This window comes from Oncorhynchus gorbuscha, linkage group LG02, assembly GCF_021184085.1.
Source record: "Oncorhynchus gorbuscha isolate QuinsamMale2020 ecotype Even-year linkage group LG02, OgorEven_v1.0, whole genome shotgun sequence".
NCBI lineage: Eukaryota > Metazoa > Chordata > Actinopteri > Salmoniformes > Salmonidae > Oncorhynchus > Oncorhynchus gorbuscha.
In genome coordinates, this window is record NC_060174.1 from 35995287 (window position 1) to 36019996 (window position 24710).

Sequence of the window (24710 nt, forward strand, 5' to 3'; positions counted from 1 at the left end):
GTGATACAGAGAAGAGCAGTCTCAGTTGAATGACTAGTCTTGAAACCTGACTGATTTGGATCAAGAAGGTCATTCTGAGAGAGATAGCGGGAGAGCTGACCAAGGACGGCACGTTCAAGAGTTTTGGAGAGAAAAGAAAGAAGGGATACTGGTCTGTAGTTGTTGACATCGGAGGGATCGAGTGTAGGTTTTTTCAGAAGGGGTGCAACTCTCGCTCTCTTGAAGACGGAAGGGACGTAGCCAGCGGTCAGGGATAAGTTGATGAGCGAGGTGAGGTAAGGGAGAAGGTCTCCGGAAATGGTCTGGAGAAGAGAGGAGGGGATAGGGTCGAGCGGGCAGGTTGTTGGGCGGCCGGCCGTCACAAGACGCGAGATTTCATCTGGAGAGAGAGGGAGAAAGAGGTCAGAGCACAGGGTAGGGCAGTGTGAGCAGAACCAGCGGTGTTGTTTGACTTAGCAAACGAGGATCGGATGTCGTCGATCTTCTTTTCAAAATGGTTGACGAAGTCATCTGCAGAGAGGGAGGAGGGGGGAGGGGGAGGAGGATTCAGGAGGGAGGAGAATGTGGCAAAGAGCTTCCTAGGGTTAGAGGCAGATGCTTGGAATTTAGAGTGGTAGAAAGTGGCTTTAGCAGCAGAGACAGAGGAGGAAAATGTAGAGAGGAGGGAGTGAAAGGATGCCAGGTCCGCAGGGAGGCGAGTTTTCCTCCATTTCCGCTCGGCCTTCCGGAGCCCTGTTCTGTGAGCTCGCATTGAGTCGTCAAGCCACGGAGCGGGAGGGGAGGACCGAGCCGGCCTGGAAGATAGGGGACATAGAGAGTCAAAGGATGCAGAAAGGGAGGAGAGGAGGGTTGAGGAGGCAGAATCAGGAGATAGGTTGAAGAAGGTTTGAGCAGAGGGAAGAGATGATAGGATGGAAGAGGAGAGAGTAGCGGGGGAGAGAGAGCGAAGGTTGGGACGGCGCGATACCATCCGAGTAGGGGCAGTGTTTTGAGGCCTAGCTATTACCCGAATGGCTGTGTGTGTGTGTGTGTGTGTGTGTGTGTGTGTGTGTGTGTGTGTGTGTGTGTGTGTGTGTGTGTGTGTGTGTGTGTGTGTGTGTGTGTGTGTGTGTGTGTGTGTGTGTGTGTGTGTGTGTGTGTGTGTGTGTGTGTGTGTGTGTGTGTGTCACATTACCAGACGTTACTTATGTGTACTGTATAAGCACACCCAGCAGTACTGAGCGAGCTATGTGCTGCTTTGTCCTGCTCCTCATTCAATAATCTCTATCCGTTGTTTCCTTTTCTCTTCCTGGTCTTCTATTAATATTCTCTGTTCTATTTTCAAAGCTATGTAGCCATTTCATTATCTTATTAGAGTCAGAACCTCACTTTAACATCTCATCTACAGCAGGGTTGGGCAAACTATGGCCCGCGAGCCCATTCAATCCACTGTGCAGGAGGTTTGAGTAAAACCCCTTATGTCATTTTTTTAAAAGGGGAAATGATTATTTGGGGTTTAAAAAACACTCCAGGCCACTCACGAATGTCTAAAACTAGATAGAGAGGATGTAGAAATTATAATGGATTCATATATTTTAAAATACCTGCCCTTTTTCTGGCCCGTGAAATTGATTTTGACAAAAAGATTGGTACAAAAATAATCTGTGGCCCTACTGCTGTACACGGTAGTTACCCATTATATGATGCAAATCTTGTCATACTGGCTGTATATTTATTTAACTAGGCAAGTCCGTTAAGAACAAATTCTTCTTTACAAGGACGGCCTACCCTGGCCAAACCTTAACAACGCTGGGCCAATTGTGCGCCGCCCTTTCGGACTCCCAGTCATGGGTGGTTGTGATATAGTCTGGAATTGAACAAGGTTCTGTAGTGACACCTCTATCACTGAGATGCAGTGTCTTAGACAGCTGCGCCACCAGGACGCCCCCTAAATGTATGCCTGATTGAACGGGGAATACTTCAGATGCACATGAAAATGACCCCGGGAATCGCTCAGAGATGCACACAAATTATATACATTAAAAATGGGTGAATATTTCCTTAAGACTAATATTTCCTTTAATATTGACCCCATCTGGCCTCCCCAACACCACAGCCAGCATCATCTGTGTCTCCCTTCCAGGGATGATTAGTGTTATCTGGGATCCTTGGGATGTCCCTACCCTAAACCCTAATATTAACCCATACCTTTACCATTTACATTTCTACTTCAATGGGGTAGGGACTTCCAAAGGATTCCGGATAGCATGGACCATCCAGGGATTGACCAGGCCCAACCTGCTTAGCTTCAAAGACAAACTAGCAGTGGGATGCTATGGCTATGTGTGTGTGTACCTGCCTGCCTGGTGTTGTGCGGCTGTTGCATCAGTAAAAGTTCTGAATCTTGAATTAGTAATAATGACTCTCTCTCTCTTTCCCTCTCTCTCTCTCTCTCTCTCTTTCCCTCTCTCTCTCTCTCTCTCTCTCTCTCTCTCTCTCTCTCTCTCTCTCTCTCTCTCTCTCTCTCTCTTCCCTCTCTCTCTCTCTCTCTCTCTCTCTCTCTCTCTCTCTCTCTCTCTCTCTCTCTCTCTCTCTCTCTCTCTTTCCCTCTCTCTCTCTCTTTCTCTCTCTCTCTCTCTCTCTCTATCTCTCTCTATATATATATATATATATATATATATATATATATATATATATATATATATATATATATATATATATATATATAATCTAGGTTGCAGCAGAAAACTCTGCTGGCATTGGTCCCTATAGCAAGTCTATGTACATCAAAACTGCTGAGGCCCGTAGGTATCCAACAATAACATACAAACACAGACACAGTTATACACACAGACAATGACATCAGTTTGTCTATCCCTTTCTCAAGCCCCCGGCCTGGTGACTAATCTGACAGCATTTGCTCAGAACCACACGTTCGTAGTGGTCACGTGGTTCCTGCCGCTCCGCATCAACGGTCTGATCAACAAGTTTGCGGTCAAAGCCAAACACGCTCGTACCGGTCAGACCGTCCGCATGCTGGAGCTGGATGCTGAGGAAATCATGACCGTAGCGCTACCACACTGCAACGTACGTATGTCTGTCTTTGTCTTTCTCATTCTTTCTCTGTCTGTCTAGAGATAGTCTTCTGTTACTTTGGTCCTCTGTGACGGATGTGAGATGAGCTTTTTCAACTGGTTTTTCAACTTTCAGAAAATATATTGCAGTCCAAACAGAGCAATGCTTACAGGCCTCCAGTTTTTTTTTCTCCCTCTCTTTCTTTCACTCTCTCTCTCTCTATTCAACTAAATTCAAAGTGGATTTATTGGCATGGAAAAAAACATGTGTTTACAGTGCCAAAGCAAGTGAAAAAACAAAACAACATCGACAAAAACCAACAAAGCGAATTAAAACAAAATGAAGACAAAAACAATCAGACATTAACAGTAAACATTAGACAGCTTTTAAAATCTGATATTATTAGCAGTTAAAAAATGTAAGCTCTGTCTTTGTGTACTTAAATACACAGTGTGTGTCTGTGTTTGTAGGATGCAGTAGAAATCCTGTCTCGTGGGACCGCAAGTCCATCAGAGGTGACAGCGTCCTCTCCTCCTGTCACCCTGTCAGCCGTCCCACCTGCTGCCACATGGGCTGTGCCAATATCCGTAGGGGTGGACCAGCTGCGTCCCTACACAGCATACGTCTTCGAAGTGTCTGCTTTCACCTCCGACGGAGAGGGACAGGTAGCCTCCACCATGGTCCGCATGCCTGAGTCAGGTACACAGACACACACTCCACCTCTCTACATCTACATATCTCTTCCCATCTCTCCATATTTCTTTCTATAACCGTCAACATCTCAATCCCTCCGTGTCTCACTATCTATTCCTCGCTTCATCTCTCTCTCTCACCATGTGAATATGCATTTGTGTGCTGCAGCCCCAGAGGACCCTCCCTACAACCTGTTGGTATGGAATGTGACGTCTAAGTCAGTCTCTGTCTCCTGGGATCCGCCAACCATTGTTACCGGACGCTTCAGCTACATCACCCATCTCTACGGCCCCACAGGTACACACACACGCCCACATTGCAGACACACACATATACAGTACATTTAAAATAGTTGCTGAAGTAAAAACACTGAAGGTGGCAGATCTAACCCTAACACTGTGTGTGTCAGGGTTTATCTATGAGAACAGCACAGGGGACCTGAAGTTTGCATACTCTGGTCTGACTCCCTACACACACTACAGAGTAGAGGTCCGGGCCAAGTCTGCTGGCCTGCTGGGGCCTGAGGCCTTTTCTGCAGTACTGACAAATGCTGAGGGTAAGAACAGACACATGTCTTGAGTGATGTGCTCTACCAGTGCAGTAGTTTTCCTTTCCCTATTGGTCAACGAGGTGAGTGCAGAAGTATTTTCCTACCTTGAATATCTAAACATTCTGCCTGGTTCTCTAACATTGTCTCTAAGACTGTCTGGTACTCTCTCCGTGTGTGTGTGTGTGTGTGTGTGTGTGTGTGTGTGTGTGTGTGTGTGTGTGTGTGTGTGTGTGTGTGTGTGTGTGTGTGTGTGTGTGTGTGTGTGTGTGTGTGTGTGTGTGTGTGTGTGTGTGTGTGTGTGTGTGTGTGTGTGTGTGTGTGTGTGTGTGCGCGCGCGTGTAGCTCCCAGTGCGGTGCAGGCTCTGCAGGCAGTAGCACTAGACTCTGTGTCGGTGGGTGTGAGTTGGAGAAGCCCTGCCCAACCCAATGGTCTGATCACACAGTACAGACTCCTGGTTCTGTCTGACAACACACTGCTGCAGGACATCACTCTCACCGGAACACTGGTACCACTCTGTGGATCTGGTTTTACTATCCTTGTGAGGACCAGAAGTCCTCACAAGGATAACAAAACAAGTACAATTCAGACAAGTGGAGAACAAAATGTATACAGTACCAGTTAATGGTTTGGACACATCTACTCATTCCAGGGTTTTTCTTTATTTTTACTATTTTCTACATTGTTGAATAGTAGTGAAGACATCAAAACTATGAAATAACACATGGAATCATGTAGTAACCAAAAAAGTGATAACAAATCAAAATATATTTATGTTTGAGATTCTTCGAGGTAGCCACCCTTTGCCTTGATGACAGCTTTGCACACTCTTGGCATTCTCTCAACCAGCTTCATGATGTTATGCAGGTGAATGAGGACTCAAAAGCGACTTGGCGAAAACAGAGTCTTTATTCCAGTAACGGAAATATGCAATACTCCTAGACAAATCGGAGCGGTAAACAAAGCATAAAAAAACAATTCCACTCGTAATGACGAGGACAGACTGGAGACTCGACCATAAACTGTAGATTGCCTCGGGAAGGCACTGACCGTAGCAGACTCAGACACCTGCTCACCACGCAGCATCTGAGGGAAACACGACACGACAGGGCGAGACAAAGACACAGCACGGTGAACAATATACAAGGATCCGACAGGACAGAAACGGAAAACAAGGGGAGAAATAGGGACTCTAATCAGAGGACAAGATAGGGAACAGGTGTGGAAAGACTAAATGAGTGAGTAGGAGAATGAGGAACAGCTGGGAGCAGGAACGGAACGATAGAGAGAGGAGAGAGACGGAGGGAGAGAGAAAAAAAGGGAACGAACCTAATAAGACCAGCAGGGGGAAAACGAACAGAAGGGAAAGCAAAATGACAAGACAATATAAGACAAAACATGACAGTACCCCCCCACTCACCGAGCGCCTCCTGGCACACTCGAGGAGGAACACTGGCGGCAACGGAGGAAATCATAAATCACAAACGGTCCAGCACGTCCCGAGAAAGAACCCAACTCCTCTCCTCAGGACCGTAACGGAAAACGATAAAAAGGGAAACTAGGGTACTACTCTAAAAAAAAAATGAGACACGGGTAGAGAACTGAAAGCTTTAGAGCAAACGGGACCAAACAGGCCAGGAGAGTAACAACTAGGGACAGACTGAGACACAGCAAGGGCAGGAACAAGAACAGGAGAGATGCGGTGGCAGGGAACAGACTGAGACCCAGCAAGACCAGGAGCAGAAGCAGAAAAAAATTACCAGACTTATTCTGCGCGCAGTCCGAACACGCAGCCACGAAACGGCGCGTGTCACGCTCCTGAGTAGGCCACCAAAAGCGCTGGCGAATAGAAGCAAGAGTACCTCGAACGCCGGGATGGCCAGCTAACTTGGCAGAGTGAGCCCACTGAAGAACAGCCAGACGAGTAGAAACAGGAACGAAAAGAAGGTTACTAGGACAAGCGCGCGGCGACGCAGTGTGCGTGAGTGCTTGCTTAACCTGTCTTTCAATTCCCCAGACTGTCAACCCGACAACACGCCCAACAGGAAGGATCCCCTCGGGATCGGTAGAAGCCACAGAAGAACTAAAGAGACGGGATAAAGCATGAGGCTTGGTGTTCTTAGTACCCGGGCAATAAGAAATAACGAACTCGAAACGAGCGAAAAACAACGCCCAACGAGCATGACGCGCATTCAGTCGTTTGGCAGAACGGATGTACTCAAGGTTCCTTTGGTCAGTCCAAACGACAAAGGAACGGTCGCCCCTCCAACCACTGTCGCCATTTGCCTAGGGCTAAACGGATGGCGAGCAGTTCACGGTTAGCCACATCATAGTTATGTTCCGACGGTGACAGGCGATGAGAAAAATACGCGCAAGGGTGGACCCCATCGTCAGTATCGGAGCGCTGGGACAGAATGGCTCCCACGCCCACCCCCGACGCGTCAACCTCGACAATAAACTGTTTAGTGACGTCAGGTGCAACAAGGATAGGAGCGGATGCAAAACGCTTCTTGAGGAGATCAGAACAACTATCATACGACCGGTGAGGAGGAAGGGAGTTGGCTCTGGACCGACTGAAGACCGAGCGCAGATCATGATATTCCTCCGGCACTCCTGTCAAATCACCAGGTTCCTCCTGAGAAGAGGGGACAGAACAAACAGGAGGAATAGCAGACATTAAACACTTCACATGACAAGAAACGTTCCAGGAAAGGATAGAATTACTAAACCAATCAAAAGAAGGATTATGACACACTAGCCAGGGATGACCCAAAACAACAGGTGTAAAAGGTGAACAAAAAATCAAAAAAGAAATGGTCTCACTATGGTTACCAGATACAGTGAGGGTTAAAGGTAGTGTTTCACATAATATACTGGGGAGAGGACTACCATCCAAGGCGAACATGACCGTGGGCTCCCTAACTGTCTGAGAGGAATGTCATGTTCCCGAGCCCAGGCTTCGTCCATAAAACAGCCCTCCGCCCCAGAGTCTATTAATGCACTGCAGGAAGCTGCCGATCCGGTCCAGCGTAGATGGACCGGTAAGGTAGTACAGGTACTTGATGGAGAGGACCGTCTAGTAGCGCTTATCAGTCGCCCTCCGCTTACTGATGAGCTCTGGCCTTTAACTGGACATGAAATGACAAAATGACCAGCGGAACCGCAATAGAGACAGAGGCGGTTGGTGATTCTCCGTTCCCTCTCCTTAGTCGAAATGCGAATACCCCCCAGCTGCATGGGCTCAACGCCAGAGTCAGTGGGGAAAGATGGTAGTGTCGGAGAGAGGGGAGACACAGTTAACGCGAGCTCTCTTCTATGAGCTCGGTGACGAAGATCTACCCGTCGTTCAATGCGAATAGCGAGTTCAATCAAAGAATCCACGCTGGATGGAACCTCCCGAGAGAGAATCTCATCCTTAACCTTAGCGTGGAGTCCCTCCAGAAAACGAGCGAGCAACGCCTGCTCGTTCCAGTTACTGGAGGCAGCAAGGGTGCGAAACTCTATAGAGTAATCCGTTATGGATCGATTACCTTGACATAGGGAAGACAGGGACCAGGAAGCTTCTTTCCCAAAAACTGAACGATCAAAAACCCTTATCATCTCCTCTTTAAAGTTCAGATAATCGTTAGTACACTCAGCGCTTGCCTCCCAGATAGCTGTGCCCCACTGCCGAGCCCGACCAGTAAGGAGTGATATGACGTAGGCAATCCGAGCTCTCTCTCTTGAGTATGTGTTGGGTTGGAGAGAGAACACAATATCACACTGGGTGAGAAAGGAGCGGCACTCAGTGGGCTGCCCAGAGTAACATGGTGGGTTATTAACCCTAGGTTCCGGAGACTCGGAAGACCAGGAAGTAGCTGGTGGCACGAGACGAAGACTCTGATACTGTCCTGAGAGGTCGGAGACCTGAGCGGCCAGGGTCTCAACGGCATGCCGAGCAGCAGACAATTCCTGCTCGTGTCTGCCGAGCATCGCTCCCTGGAACTCGAGAGTAGAGTAGAGAGAATCCATAGTCGCTGGGTCCATTCTTGGTCGGATCCTTCTGTTATGCAGGTGAATGAGGACTCAAAAGCGACTTGGCGAAAACAGAGTCTTTATTCCAGTAACGGAAATATGCAATACTCCTAGACAAATCGGAGCGGTAAACAAAGCATAAAAAAACAATTCCACTCGTAATGACGAGGACAGACTGGAGACTCGACCATAAACTGTAGATTGCCTCGGGAAGGCACTGACCGTAGCAGACTCAGACACCTGCTCACCACGCAGCATCTGAGGGAAACACGACACGACAGGGCGAGACAAAGACACAGCACGGTGAACAATATACAAGGATCCGACAGGACAGAAACGGAAAACAAGGGGAGAAATAGGGACTCTAATCAGAGGACAAGATAGGGAACAGGTGTGGAAAGACTAAATGAGTGAGTAGGAGAATGAGGAACAGCTGGGAGCAGGAACGGAACGATAGAGAGAGGAGAGAGACGGAGGGAGAGAGAAAAAAAGGGAACGAACCTAATAAGACCAGCAGGGGGAAAACGAACAGAAGGGAAAGCAAAATGACAAGACAATATAAGACAAAACATGACACATGAGGTAGTCACCTGGAATGCATTTCAATTAACAGGTGTGCCTTGTTAATATTTAATTTCTGCAATTTCTTTCCTTCTTAATGCGTTAGAGCCAATCAGATGTGTTTTGACAAGGTAGGGTGGTTTACAGAAGATAGCCCTATTTGGTAAAAGACCAAGTCCATATTATGGCAAGAACAGCTCAAATAAGCAAAGAAAATTATACAGTCCACCATTACTTTAAGACATGAAGGTCAGTCAGTACGGAAGATTTCAAGGACTTTCTTCAAGGGCAATCTTAAAAACCATCAAGCGCTATGATGAAACTGGCTCTCATGAGGACTGCCACAGGAAAGGAAGACCTGGAGTTACCTCTGCTGCAGAGGGTGGACCATTTCAGATCGTCAGTGATATGTATGCCGAGGAACGTGAAGCTTTCCACCTGCTCTACTTCGATCCCATCGATGTGGATAGGGGCGTGCTCCCTCTACGGTTTCCTGAAGTCCACGATCAGCTCCTTTGTTTTGTCGACATTGAGTGAGAGGTTATTTTCCTGGCACCACACTCCCAGGGCCCTCACTTCATCTCTGTATGCTGTCTCGTAATTGTTGGTAATCAGGCCTACTACTGTTGTGTCATCTGAAAACTTGGTGATTGAGTTGGAGGTGTGCGTGAAATCAAATCAAACTTTATTTTCCACATGTGCCATACACACAACATGTGTAGACATTACCGTGAAATGCTTACTTACAAGCCCTTAACCAACAGTGCAGTTCAAGAAGAAGAAAATATTTACCAAGTAGGTTAATAATAAAAAGTAACACAATAAGAAAAACAATAACGAGGCTATATACAGGGGGCACCGGTACCGAGTCAGTGAAGAGGTACAGGCTAGTTGAGGTAATCTGTACATGTAGGTGGGGGCGAAGTGGCTATGCATAGGTAACAAACAAACAGTGAGTAGCAGCAGTGTACAAAAGGGAGAGGGGGAGTTTAATCAAAGTAAATTGTCCGGTGGGGATTTTTATGAATTCTTCAGGTGTTGAGCAGCCTTTTGGTCCTAGGCTTGGCGCTCCGGTACTGGTTGCCATGCAGTAGCAGAGAAAACAGTCTATAACTTGGGTGACGCGAGTCTCTGACAATTTTATGGGCTTCCCTCTGACACCACCTGTTATGTAGGTCCTGGATGGCAGGACGCTTGGCCCCAGTGATGTACTGGGCCGTTCGCACAACCCTCTGTAGCGCCTTACGGTCAGATGCCAAGCATTTGCCATACCAGGCGGTGATGCAACACGTCAGGATGCTCTAAGATGGTGCAGCTGTAGAACCTTTTGAGGATCTGGGGACCCATGCCAAATCTTTTCAGTCTCCTGAGGGGGAGAAGGTTTTGTCGTGCCCTCTTCACAACTGTCTTGGTATGTTTGGACCATGATAGTTTGTTGGTGATGTGGACACCAAGGAACTTGAAGGTCTCGACCCGCTCGACTACGGCCCCGTTGATGTTAATGGGATCTGTTCGGGCCACCTTTTCCTGTAGTCCACGATCATCTCCTTTATCTTGCTCACATTGAGGGAGAGGTTGTTGTCCTGGCACCACACTGCCAGATCTCTGACCTCCTCCCTATAGGCCATCTCATCGTTGTCGATGATCAGGCCTACCACTGTTGTGTCGTCAGCAAACTTCATGATGGTGTTGGAGCTGTGTTTGGCCACGCAGTCGTGGATGAACAGGGAGTACAGGAGGGGGTTAAGCACGCAGCCTTGTGGGGCCCCTGTGTTGAGGATCAGTGAAGTGGAGTTGTTGTTTCCTGCCTTCACCACCTTGGGGTCGGCCCGTCAACAAATCCAGGACCCAGTCGCACAGGGCGAGGTTCAGACCCAGGTCTCCAAGCTTATTGAGGAGCTTGGATGGTACTATAGTGTTGAATGTTGATCTATAGTAAATCAACAGCATTCTTATATAGGTATTCCTCTTGTCCAGATGGGATAGGGCAGTGTGCAGTGCGATGACAATTGCATCGTCTGTGGATCTATTGCGGCGGTCAGCAAATTGAGGTGGGTCTAGGGAGTCCGGTAAGGTACGGGTGATACGGTCCTTAACTATCCTCTCAAAGCATTTCATGATGACAGAAGTGAGTGCTATAGTCATTTAGTTCAGTTACCATTGCTTTCTTGGGTACAGGAACAGTGGCGGACATCTTGAAGCAAGTGGGGACAGCAGACTGGGATAGGAACAGATTGAATATGTCCTAAACACTCCAGCCAGATGGTCTGTGTATGCTCTAAGGACTTGGCTAGGGATGCCATCTGGGCCGGAAGGCGTCAGTGTCCGCGACGTGGCTTGCCACATGCGTCTCGTTTCTGAGCCGTTGAATTGCGTCTCCACTTTGTCTCTATACTGACGTTTTGCCTGTTTGATTGCCTTACAGAGGGAATAACTACACTGTTTGTATTCGGCCATATTCCCAGTCACCTTGCCATGGTTAAATGCGGTGGTTCGCGTTTTCAGTTTTGCGCAAATGCTGCCATCGAGCCACGGTTTCTGGTTATGGTAGGTTTTAATAGTCACAGTGGGCACAACATCTCCTATACACTTCTTGATCAACTCAGTCACCATATCCGTGTATTCGTCAATGTTATTCTCAGAGGCTACCCGGAACATATCCCAGTCCGCATGATCAAAACAATCTTGAAGCGTGGATTCCGATTGGTCAGACCAGCGTTGAATAGTCCATAGCACGGCTACTTCCTGTTTGAGTTTCTGCCTATTTGGATTTGCCAAAGGGAGGGCAGGGGAGGGCCTTGCAGGCATCCTGGTCGTTGAAGTAGCAGTGGTTGAGTGTTTTAGCAGCACGAGTGGTACAGTCAATGTGTTGATAGAACTTCTGTAGCTTTTTCCTCAAATTTGCTTTGTTAAAATCCCCAGTTACAATAAATGCAGCCTCAGGATATGTGGTTTCCAGTTTGCATAAATCCAGTGAAGTTCTTTGAGGGCTGTCGTGGTATCGGCTTGAATGGGAATATACACGGCTGTGACTATAACCGAAGAGAATTCTCTTGGGAGGTAATACAGTCTACATTTCATTGTGAGGTATTGTAGGTCGGGTGAACAAAATGACTTGAGTTTCTGTATGTTATCACAATCACACCATGAGTGGTTAATCATGAAACATACACCTCTGCCTTTCTTCTTCCCGGAGAGTTCTTTATTCATGTCTGCAAAATATACTGAGACCTCAGCTGGCTGTATGGACAAAGACAGTATATCCCGAGAGAGCCTTGTTTCCGTGTAACAGAGTATGTTACAATCCCTTATGTCTCTCCGGAAGGAGATTCTCGCCCTGAACTCGTCTATTTTATTATCCAAAGTCGGAACATTAGCGAGTAATATACTCGGAAGTGGTGGATGCGTGCCTCCTGAGTCGGACTAGAAGTCCACTCCGAATACCTCTGCTCCCCCAGCTGTGTTTTGGATAAGCCTCTGGAATCAGTTCAATTGCCCTGGGAGGTACGAACAAAGGATCCAATTCTGAAAAGTCATATTCCAGGTCGTAATGCTGGTGAGTTACCGCCGCTCTGATATCCAAAAGTTATTTCCGGCTGTATGTAATAGCACAAAACATTTCCTGGGCTAATAATGTAAGAAATAACACGCAAAAAAATAAATACTTAGTTACTTAGGAGCTAGAAGCAGAGCTGCCTTATCTGTCGGCAACCGTAAGAGCTATTTTACCAAGAAGGAGAATGATGGAGTGGTCCATCAGATGACCTGGCCTCCACAATCACCCAACCTCAACCCAAGTGAGATGGTTTGGGATGAGTAGGACCACGGAGTGAAGGAAAAGCAGTGCTCAGCATATGTTGGAACTTTTTCAAGACTGTTAGAAAAGCATTCCAGATGAAGCTGGTTGAGAGAATGCCAAGAGTGTGCAAAGCTGTCATCAAGGCAAATGGTGGCTACTTTGATGAACCTGAAATATAAAATATATGTTGATTTGTTTAACAGTTTTTTGGTTCCTACATGATTCCATATGTGTTATTTCATAGTTTTGATGTCTTCGATGTCTTCACTATTATTCTACAATGTAGAATATAGTAAAAATAAAGAAAAATCATTGAGTGAGAAGGTGTGTCCAAACTTTTGACTGGTACTGTATATATATTTTTTTATTTAGGAACTCAGGGGGTACCCCTGACCCCCGAGCAACTGCGGCCCCTCATGATGGGTTCAAAGTTGCCCATACCTGGTTTAGGGTTAGGGTTAGAATTAGGGTTAGGGGTTAGGACCAAGGTGTTAGGGTTAGGGTTTAAGGTAATGCTTAGGGGTAGGTTTTGAAGCAAAACAAACGATTGTAAAACAAACGATTGTGTGTGTGTGTGTTTGTGCCTGATGTTTTCCTCTTATCTTCAGAACCTAAATGACACTGATCTCCATGGTGATGGAACATTAGTGCCAGGTATCCCTGGTGACTCTCTGCGGCGTAAGAGATCAGCTGACCTCAGCCTGACCACCTCTCCACTTCCATTCACGGTCACCCTGTCCGACCACACAGTCATCACTGGCATGACCATGACCACAACCAGCCGCACACACAGCGCTTCAACCCCCCCTGACCATAATCCTAACCTTGACCACAACAATTACACTGTCCCCACAGTCACTGAGAGCCCCAGTCTGACCAGTATGGGCCCTGGGACTGACCAGACCTCTGACTTTCCAGACTCCTCCCCTATGACCTTTGATGCTGTAACTTCAGGGACTTCTGTCCTCTCCCTGACCTCTTCAACCCCGGCCACACCCCTCCCCTGGCTCACTGCCAACTCACATCTCGGCCAGCTCACCTCTGGCCAGCCACGCCTCTCCACCCGTTCTGCACCTGCAGTCACAGGACACCTCCAGACACTCCCCTCCACCAGGGCTGCAGCCTCCAGCACCCCGGGAGGTACTGCACTCACCACTAACCTATAACCATTTCACCTTTTAACCTCTAAACCATTTTAAAGGTGCAATATGCAGAAATGGCTCTGCCCTTTCCTGGTTGCTAAAATTCTAATATTTCTCCTAATTTCAGTTTACATGACCAAACAAGCACTCAAAGAGTAGAGAATCATTGTACAATCTATACCACTGTAAAATATATTTTAAATAACCAGAAATCTAGTATTTACAGTTGTTTGAAGCTGGTGTACAAAACCGAACACAAGACACAAACGCGAAACTTAAGAACGGGAAGCATAGAAATATCGCGCATAGAACAGATCCAACGCGTCTTAGACTTGCTTTCAATACCAATGACAGATCTATAACAAACATTATTATGTGAATTTCGTTGGGTCGCCGGAAAAGTTACATATTGCAGCTTTAACACTATACATATCTACCTCCATCACTCCAGTATCCCTGCACATTGTAAATATGGTACTGGAACTGACTAACCCTATATATAAATCAAATCAAATTATTTGTCATGTGCGGCAAATACAACAGGTGTGGACTTTACTTTGAAATGCTTACTTACAGGCTCTAACCAATAGTGCAAAAAAGGTATTAGGGGAACAATAGGTAAGTAAAGAAATAAAACAACAGTAAAAAGACAGGCCAAATACAGTAGCAAGGCTATAAAATTAGCGAGGCTACATACTGTAGTGTAAGGCTACAGGCTACATAGGCTGTTAGAGGTAGTATGTACATGTAGATATGGTTAAAGTGACTATGCATATATGATGAACAGAGAGTAGCAGTAGGGTAAAAGAGGGGTTGGCGGGTGGTGGGACACAATACAGATAGCCCGGTTAGCCAATGTGCGCAAGCACTGGTTGGTCGGCCCAAATGAGGTACTATGTACATCAATGTATAGTTAAAGTGACTATACATATATGATAAACAGAGAGTAGCAACAGCGTAAAAGAGGGGTTGGGGGGGGCACACAATGCAAATAGTCTGGGTAGCCATTTGATTACCTGTTCAGGAGTCTTATGGCTTGGGGGTCAAATCTATTGAGAAGCCTTTTGTCCTAGACTTGGCACTCCGGTACCGCTTGTCATGCGGTAGTAGAGAGAACAGTCTTTGACTGAGGTGGCTGGGGTCTTTGACTATTTTTAGGGCCTTCCTCTGACACCGCCTGGTGTAGAGGTCCTGGATGGCAGGCAGCTTAGCCCCAGTGAAGTACTGGGCCTTACGCACTACCCTCTGTAGTGCCTTGTGGTCAGAGGCCGAGCAATTGCTGTACCAGGCAGTGATGCTCTCGATGTTGCAGCTGTAGAACCTTTTGAGGATCTCAGCACCCATGCCATTTTTTTGTTTTGTTTCCTGAGGTGGAATAGGCTTTGTCGTGCCCTCTTCACGACTGTCTTGGTGTGTTTGGACCATTCTAATTTGTTGTTGATGTGGACACCGAGGAACTTGAAGATCTCAACCTGCACCACTACAGCCCCATCGATGAGAATGGGGGCGTGCTCGGTCCTCTTTATCCTGTAGTCCACAATCATCTCCTTAGTCTTGGTTACGCTGAGGGATAGGTTGTTATTCTGGCACCACCCGGCCAGGTCTCTGACCTCCTCCCTATAGGCTGTCTCGTCGTTGTCGGTGATCAGGCCTACCACTGTTGTGTCGTCTGCAAACTTAATGATGGTGTTGGAGTTGTGCCTGGCCATGCAGTCGTGGGTGAACAGGGAGTACAAGAGGGGACTGAGCACGTACCCCTGGGGAGCTCCAGTTTTGAGAATCATCGTGGCAGATGTGTTGCTATCTATCTGCTATCTAGCTCAGTGATAAGCTTTGTGCTCAGTTAGTGCTCAGTCCCCTCCTGTAATCCCTGTTCACCCACAACGCTGTTAAACGCTGAGCTGTAGTCAATGAATAGCATTCTCACATTAGTGTTCCTTTTGTCCAGGTGGGAAAGGGCAGTGTGGAGTGCAATAGAGATTGCATCATCTATAGATCTGTTTGAGCGGTATGCAAATTGGAGTGGGTCTAGGGTTTCTGGGATAATGGTGTTAATGTGAGCCATTACCAACCTTTCAAAGCACTTCATGGCTACGGACGTGAGTGCTACCAGTCTGTAGTAATTTAGGCAGGTTGCCTTTATGTTCTTGGGCACAGGGACTATGGTGGTCTGCTTGAAACATGTTGGTATTACAGACTCAATCAGGGACATGTTGAAAATGTCAGTGAAGACACCTGCCAGTTGGTCAGCACATGCCCGGAGCACACGTCCTGGTTATCCGTCTGGCCCCGCAGCCTTGAGTATGTTGACCTGTTTAAAGGTCCTACTCACGTCGGCTACGGAACAGCTGATGCTGTCTCAATGTTGCTTGCCTCGAAGCGAGCATAGAAGTGATTTAGCTCATCTGGTAGGCTTGTGTCACTGGGCAGCTCGCGGATGTGCTTCCCTTTGTAGTCTGCAATAGTTTGCAAGCCCTGCTACATAAGACAAGCATCAAAGCCGGTGTAGTATGATTCAATCTTAGCTCTGTATTGACACTTTGCCTGTTTGATGGTTCGTCGCAGGGCACAGCAGGATTTCTTGTAAGCTTCCGGGTTAGAGTCCTGCACCTTGAAAGGTGGCAGCTCTACCCTTTAGCTCAGTGCGAATGTTGCCTGTAATCCATGGCTTCTGGTTGGGGTATGTACATACGGTCACTGTGGGGACATCGTCATCTGACCACCTTTTTAATAGACCGAGTCACTGGTGCTTCCTGCTTTAATTTTAGCTTGTAAGCAGGAATCAGGAGGATAGAGTTGTGGTCGGATTTACCAAATGGAAGGCGAGGGAGAGCTTTTTACGCGTCTCTGTGAGTGGAGTACAGGTGATCTAGAATTATTTTCCCTCTGGTTGCACATTTAACACGTTGATAGAAATTTGTTAGAACTGATTTAAGTTTCCCTGCATTAATGTCTCTGGCCACTTGGAGCACCGCCTCTGGGTGAGTGGTTTCCTGTTTTCTTATTTCCTTATACAGCTGACTGAATGCGGTCTTAGTGCCAGCATCTGTCTGTGGTGGTAAATAAACAGCCATGAAAAGTATAGCTGAAAACTCTCTAGGCAGGTGGTGTGGACTGCAATTTATCACAATATACTCTACTTCAGGCGAGCAAAATCTAGAGACTTCCTTAGATTTCGTGCACCAGCTGTTATTTACAAATATGCACAGACCCCCCCCCCCCCCCCCCTCATCTTACCGGAGAGTGTGCTGTTCTATCTTGCCGGTGCAGCATATATCCCACTAGCTGAATATCCATGTCGTCATTCAGCCACGATTCCGTGAAACATAGGATATTACAGTTTTTGATGTCCCGTTGGTAGGATATTCGTGATCGTACCTCGTCTAGTTTATTGTCCAATGATTGCACGTTGGCGAGAAGTATTGACAGTAACGGCAGCTTTCCCACTCGCCTTCTCCGGGACCTGACCAGGCATCCGGCTCTTTGTCCTCTGTACCTGTGTCACTTCCTCTTGCAAATAACGGGGATGTCGGCCCTGTGGGGTGTTTGGAGAATGTCTTGTCTAATCCGAGGTGAGTGATCGCTGTCCTGATGTCCAGAAGCTGCTTTTTGCCGTAAGATACGGTTGCAGAAACATTATGTACAAAATAAGTTACAAATAACATGAAAAAAAACACATAATAGCACAATTGGTTGGGCCCCTGTAAAATTGCTGCCATTTTTTGTAACTTTTTGTATGCTTGCTTACTTACTTGTGTTCTCTTATTTTTATTTATCATATTTTCTTTGTTCTACCTTATGATACTTTTAGTATTACATTACTATTGATTCCTGCATTGTTGGGTTTAGAGCAAGAAATGCATTTCACTGTACCTGTGCATGTGACATTACAACTAGAAACTTGATTGAAGACTATAGAGTTGAGGAGTAGAGTGAGGTGTGTTACCATGCACTACAGTCTGTCCTCTATACTGTGTGTGTCTTCCAGGACTGTATGTGAGAGAGGAGGTGATAGACATGAAGTCTGAGGAGCTGTCTTACCTTGTCTCTGGTCTTAGTCCCTTCACTGAATACACCTTCACTGTTACCGCGGCTACCGCTATTGGAGAGGGTCCTGCCTCACACGTCTCTGAGAAGACCCGCGAGCAGGGTACACATAGATACTGTATATACATTGTTTTTTAATAGTGTCATTGTTGTTTATTATTGTTTTTATTGTTGTGTGTTGTTTTTGTTATAGTTCCTAGCTCAGTGGTGGCTGTGTCCTATCAGAATGTTAGCTCCACTTCCATCCTGGTCAGCTGGACTCCGCCCCTCTACCCCAACGGACGAATCATACATTACACCGTTTACGGACTCAACCTGCACAGCAACCAGGCCCTGCAGAGAGTTACAAACAACACCAGCATACTGCTCACAGGTAACTCACACACATGCTGTATGTACACATATACACACATGGTACAGGCATGGTTCAAGCCTGTGAAGTTGTATTGGTGTTAAGTTGCTTGCTGTGTGTTTCAGGGCTGGGGAAGTATACAGGTTATAAGCTGCTTGCTGTGTGTTTCAGGGCTGGGGAAGTATACAGGTTATAGGCTGCTTGCTGTGTGTTTCAGGGCTGGGGAAGTATACAGGTTATAAGCTGCTTGCTGTGTGTTTCAGGGCTGGGGAAGTATACAGGTTATAAGCTGCTTGCTGTGTGTTTCAGGGCTGGGGAAGTATACAGGTTATAAGCTGCTTGCTGTGTGTTTCAGGGCTGGGGAAGTATACAGGTTATAAGCTGCTTGCTGTGTGTTTCAGGGCTGGGGAAGTATACAGGTTATAAGCTGCTTGCTGTGTGTTTCAGGGCTGGGGAAGTATACAGGTTATAAGCTGATTGCTGTGTGTTTCAGGGCTGGGGAAGTATACAGGTTATAAGCTGCTTGCTGTGTGTTTCAGGGCTGGGGAAGTATACAGGTTATAAGCTGCTTGCTGTGTGTTTCAGGGCTGGGGAAGTATACAGGTTATAGGCTGCTTGCTGTGTGTTTCAGGGCTGGGGAAGTATACAGGTTATAAGCTGCTTGCTGTGTGTTTCAGGGCTGGGGAAGTATACAGGTTATAGGCTGCTTGCTGTGTGTTTCAGGGCTGGGGAAGTATACAGGTTATAATATGCTTGCTGTGTGTTTCAGGGCTGGGGAAGTATACAGGTTATAAGCTGATTGCTGTGTGTTTCAGGGCTGGGGAAGTATACAGGTTATAAGCTGCTTGCTGTGTGTTTCAGGGCTGGGGAAGTATACAGGTTATAAGCTGCTTGCTGTGTGTTTCAGGGCTGGGGAAGTATACAGGTTATAAGCTGCTTGCTGTGTGTTTCAGGGCTGGGGAAGTATACAGGTTATAAGCTGCTTGCTGTGTGTTTCAGGGCTGGGGAAGTATACAGGTTATAAGCTGCTTGCTGTGTGTTTCAGGGCTGGGGAAGTATACAGGTTATAAACTGCTTGCTGTGTGTTTCAGGGCTGGGGAAGTATACAGGTTATAAGCTGCTTGCTGTGTGTTTCAGGGCTGGGGAAGTATACAGGTTATAAGCTGCTTGCTGTGTGTTTCAGGGCTGGAGAAGTATACAGGTTATAAGCTGCGAGTGGCTGCATCTACTGCTGTAGGAGAGAGCTCTCTGTCTGACCGAGACGATATCTTCGCTGTCACACCCGAGGATGGTACCTGGCACACACACACATACATACACATACATACACACACCCCCACCCCCACCTCTCTCATTATGTGGGTTTCATGACAGAGAGTCCAATGTTATCCCTCTCTCTCTCCCTCAGAACCTGACTCCCCACCCATAGGATTAACAGTGGTAGACACCTCTCCTTCCACCACCACCCTCTCTTGGTCGCCCCCGGAGAGAGCCAATGGAGTGATCCAACAGTATGAGGTCCTGTACAAGAACCAATCATTTGTGGCAGTGTTGAACAGCTCTGTCCCCAGAGTGACTTTGACAGGGCTGATGCCGTTCTCCTACTATGACGTGTCTGTCAGAGCATACACACGCCTCGGACACGGGAACCACACCTCAGACACACTCACTATGCTGTCTGGGGAGGACGGTGAGTCTACACACACACAAACATACACACACACACATACAGTACATACAAACACACACACACACACACCACTCTCCGGGTGGTTACCCACTTGTACATGCAGTGAAACAAGACAAATATAAGCACCCCTATTTTAACTTTTATTTCACAAACACACAAATTAGGCACATTCACACACTAACGCCACAGGTGGTGAGGGTAGGCAACAACATATCCACCCCGCTGATCCTCAACACTGGGGCCCCACAAGGGTGCGTTCTGAGCCCTCTCCTGTACTCCCTGTTCACCCACGACTGCGTGGCCACGCACGCCTCCAACTCAATCATCAAGTTTGCGTACGACACAAATGTGGTAGGCTTGATTACCAACAAAGACGAGACGGCCTACAGGGAGGAGGTGATGGCCCTCGGAGTGTGGTGTCAGGAAAATAACCTCACACTCAACGTCAACAAAACTAAGGAGATGATTGTGGACTTCAGGAAACAGCAGAGGGAACACCCCCCTATCCACATCGATGGAACAGTAGTGGAGAGGGTAGTAAGTTTTAAGTTCCTCGGCGTACACATCACAGACAAACTGAATTGGTCCACCCACACAGACAGCATCGTGAAGAAGGCGCAGCAGCGCCTCTTCAACCTCAGGAGGCTGAGGAAATTCAGCTTGTCACCAAAAGCACTCACAAACTTCTACTGATGCACAATCGAGAGCATCCTGTCGGGCTGTATCACCGTCTGGTACGGCAACTGCTCTGTCCACAACCGTAAGGCTCTCCAGAGGGTAGTGAGGTCTGCACAACGCATCACCAGGGGCAAACTACCTGCCCTCCAGGACACCTACACCACCCGATGTCACAGGAAGGCCATAAAGATCATCAAGGACAACAACCACCCGAGCCACTGCCTATTCACCCCGCTATCATCCAGAAGGCGAGGTCAGTACAGGTGCATCAAAGCTGGGACCGAGAGACTGAAAAACAGCTTCTATCTCAAGGCCATCAGACTGTTAAACAGCCACCACTAACATTGAGTGGCTGCTGCCAACACACTGACTCAACTCCAGCCACTTTAATAATGGGAATTGATGGGAAATTATGTAAAATATATCACTAGCCAATGCTACCTAATATAATGTTTACATACCCTACATTATTCATCTCATATGTATATGTATATACAGTACTCTATATCATCTACTGCATCTTCATGTAATACATGTAGCCACTTTAACTATGCCACTTTGTTTACATACTCATCTCATATGTATATACTGTACTCAATACCATCTACTGTATCTTGCCCATGCCACTCTGTACCATCACTCATTCATATATCTTTATGTACATATTCTTTATCCCCTTACACTTGTGTCTATAAGGTGGTCCTTCTGTAGCTCAGTTGGTAGAGCATGGCGCTTGTAACGCCAGGGTAGTGGGTTCGATCCCCGGGACCACCCATACGTAGAATGTATGCACACATGACTGTAAGTCGCTTTGGATAAAAGCGTCTGCTAAATGGCATATATTATTATTATTATTAGTAGTTTTAGAATTGTTAGCTAGATTACTTGTTGGTTATTACTGCATTGTCGGAACTAGAAGCACAAGCATTTCGCTACACTTGCATTAACATCTGCTAACCATGTGTATGTGACAAATACGATTTGATTTGATTTGATTTGTTGAAGTGTGTGTGTACCCTCTAGTACCGGGAAGTCCTCCCTACGGCCTGTCCTATGAGTCCGTCAGTCCCAATGAGGTGAATGTGACCTGGGAACCCCCACTAGTGCCCAATGGAGTTATCACGCACTACAGGTACATTTCTGCATGGATTTTGGATTTGTACTGTCTCATGATGAAAAGGCACTTTAAATTATGTTTGATTTGATTTGATTTACAGCCTTGAGCTGCGAAACTCTTCCCACTTCCTCAACCTGACCACACCCATTAGCCACGTCCAGATCACTCACCTAAGGAAGTTTGCGCAATACACTCTGGTGGTGAAGGGACACACACGAATGGGCCCTGGAAACCACAGCAGTGACCCACTCAACATCACCACACTGGAGGATGGTGAGAGCCTCCCTAACACACAAACACACCCCAGAACCACCGCAGTAAACCACTATACATCACCCCAATGGAGTGAGGGATCTGGGGTAAGAGGGGGGAGGTAGAGGGAGGCCATGGTTAGGGTCATTGTGTTTCAGGTGGCCGCGTAGTGGACTATGGCGTTAACAAGACCAGAGATCCTGGACCACAGAATGTTCATCATCACCTCCTCTCACTTCCTCTCTGTCTCAAGTCTTCCTGATCCTCTGACAATACAAGTCAAAGGTCAGGGGCTACCACAGCGTTATTTAACAACATCAACACCATCACTTCTAACCAACCAGCTTTACTTCACAGGGCTGTGCTTACAGATGAGCCAGCATGCAGCCGCTATTTCCAATGATCAAGGAGCGTTTAGCTAACGTTCTCTCCTCCTTCCAGTTCATTTCCCCTAGGGACCTGGTTGGTCTTAAATAATAGGAAGTGTGTTTCAGACCCAGACACTCCCCCTCAGTTCCTGTTAGCCAGGAAGTTGTCAGACTACGAGGTAGAATTGTCATGGGAACCGCCGAAAGAGGCCAACTCTGAGATCCTCTACTACATAGTCAGAGTCTGGTGAGTTTGATTTCAATATTGATCGTTATTTTGAAACCTACTGCTGATGTGATGTTGAAAAAGGAGATGTTGAGGGATGAGTCATTCTGATTGAAGCATGAATTACAGCTGCAACATGTCCAGCTCCAACACAGCTCCAACATGGCCTCTTCTTCTTCTTCCTCCTTCCCTCTCCTGTAGGAATGAGTCATATGAGGTGTGGCAGAATGTAACAGGTACAGCGGTGGTGATCAGCGTTGACTCAGAAAGTCGCTTCAACGCCTCTGTCTCCAGCTGGACGCGCCTGGGGGACGGGGGAGTCCTCATATACATCAGCTTCAGTATTATTGACGCAGGTACACACACACATTTGGCAAGCACGCATGCACTCACACTCACAACCCTTTGAGAAAATCTTGTAGTCCCAACTGAACATGCCTCCAGTTCATTTTTAGTAAACACAAGTGACATGCAACTTGCACCAATTCATCCTGCAATTCTCTTCCAGTGCCATTTGACCCACCCCAGAATGTGTCGTTGGTGAACCTGACCTTTTCTTCAGTGACTGTCCTCTGGCAACCCCCCACTCAGCCAAATGGAATCCTCCTTCACTATACTCTGTACTACTCAGACAATACCACTGTCACAGAGCAGGTGAGTTATACAGCATTACACTCTATACTACACAGACAATAAAACTGTTATAAAGCAGGTGAGTAACACACACACACACTGTATGCTTGTGTGTAAAAGTGAGTTATTTTCTACTGTAAAGGCATCGTTTCTCTCTCTCCTCTCCATCAGCGTATCCCAGTGTCAGAGCTGGACCCTGTCTCTCTGGGGGAGGACCTGTCCTACTGTCTGTCTGGCCTGAGAGGAGGACAGAACTATAGCCTCTGGCTGACCTCCAGCACGATGCAGGGGGACGGAAGGGTCCGTACTGATCCTTTAGACCTACTCACCCCAGATGGCGGTCAGTTTCTCACACACACACACACACACACACACACACACACACACACACACACACACACACACACACACACACACACACACACACACACACACACACACACACACACACACACACACACACACACACACACACACACACACACACACACACACACACACACACACACACACACACACACACACACACACACAGAGAGAGTCTGCACTGTTTTTTCAAACCTCTTGTTGAACTTGCTAAAATCACGTAAAAATTCTGCGATTGAAGTGTAACTTTCAGCTGGCTGGTAAAAGGAGGTAAGTCTGTCAGTCTGACAAACTGGCCCTTTTTGTCCCTCCGAGGCCTCCGTACCTCAGACAACCAGTTTGTATCTCCTTTCACTGAACCCTGTGGAAGCTTACTCTTTGACCTGTTGGATATCTGATGTCTTATATTCCCAACAGAGCAATGATACAGGCATCCAGTTCTTTTGTAAACACATTGGCTATCAGCAATGTCATAATGCTATCAACATACATCCAGTAGAGACGTTTCATCATGTAGTTTTGTGAGTAGGTCATTATCGTATTAGTGTTAGTAGTTTAGTCTGTAGCTTAAGATGCAGATGAATCCTTTTCAAATGGCAGTATCTGGATGATCACAAGAAGTAGCAATGTTCCTGTCAAATAAATTATGTAGATAAAAATAGTAGCTTTTGTGTTATTCAAAAGAAATGTAGTTATTGTTCCTATTTGACGATGATCTCTTTGTTTTTATGTGATTTTGGGAAAAATTGTGTAGACAGACTGCTGCCTCCATCTGACGTATAATAGTGACTGCCTCTTGTTTCGGTCTGAAGATATCTCTAATACTGACTGTGTGTCTCTGCCTCTGTGCTCCAGCCACGGGACCTCCAGCTCACCCTGCCTCTCCTGCCCTGCCAAGCCCAGCAGGGCTCACTGCCCTGGGCTCAGACACCCACACACCGCCCTCTCTCCTCCACCCATCCATCCACTTCACCAGCCTCTCAATCTGCCTTCACTGAGGTCTCCCCTCCCTCCTTATATCTTCCATCTCTGCGTCTCTCCTTCTTTCCATCCCTGTTTCCCCTGGTGCACATGCTCAGTTTGCTCTCTCCATATGGTCAGACTCAGTGACCGGAACTTAGAGGATGGACACCGGAAGTGGGTGTGGCCAGGATGAGTATCTGCTATTCA

General features: G+C 47.0%; 1 protein-coding gene across 4 annotated transcripts in view; it reads left to right on the forward strand.

Moving 5' to 3' along the window:
* Nucleotides 1-24710, forward strand: part of LOC124001597 (phosphatidylinositol phosphatase PTPRQ-like) — a 60581-nt gene that overhangs the window by 18426 nt on the left and 17445 nt on the right. For 3 of the 4 annotated variants that reach the window (XR_006832824.1, XM_046308525.1, XM_046308534.1), the window contains 17 exons: nt 2714-2783; nt 2867-3066; nt 3525-3753; nt 3916-4044; nt 4157-4303; nt 4640-4803; nt 13278-13809; nt 17800-17961; nt 18052-18231; nt 19394-19501; nt 19619-19900; nt 21602-21710; nt 21796-21968; nt 22442-22562; nt 22743-22897; nt 23050-23195; nt 23346-23514. Coding sequence is in view for 3 of the 4 variants with exons in the window: in XM_046308525.1 (XP_046164481.1) it covers nt 2714-2783; nt 2867-3066; nt 3525-3753; nt 3916-4044; nt 4157-4303; nt 4640-4803; nt 13278-13809; nt 17800-17961; nt 18052-18231; nt 19394-19501; nt 19619-19900; nt 21602-21710; nt 21796-21968; nt 22442-22562; nt 22743-22897; nt 23050-23195; nt 23346-23514 (3076 nt within the window). In the remaining variant the exon portion in view is untranslated. The remainder of the gene's footprint in view (nt 1-2713; nt 2784-2866; nt 3067-3524; nt 3754-3915; nt 4045-4156; nt 4304-4639; nt 4804-13277; nt 13810-17799; nt 17962-18051; nt 18232-19393; nt 19502-19618; nt 19901-21601; nt 21711-21795; nt 21969-22441; nt 22563-22742; nt 22898-23049; nt 23196-23345; nt 23515-24710) is intronic. The other variant, XM_046308543.1, reaches the window with a different exon arrangement.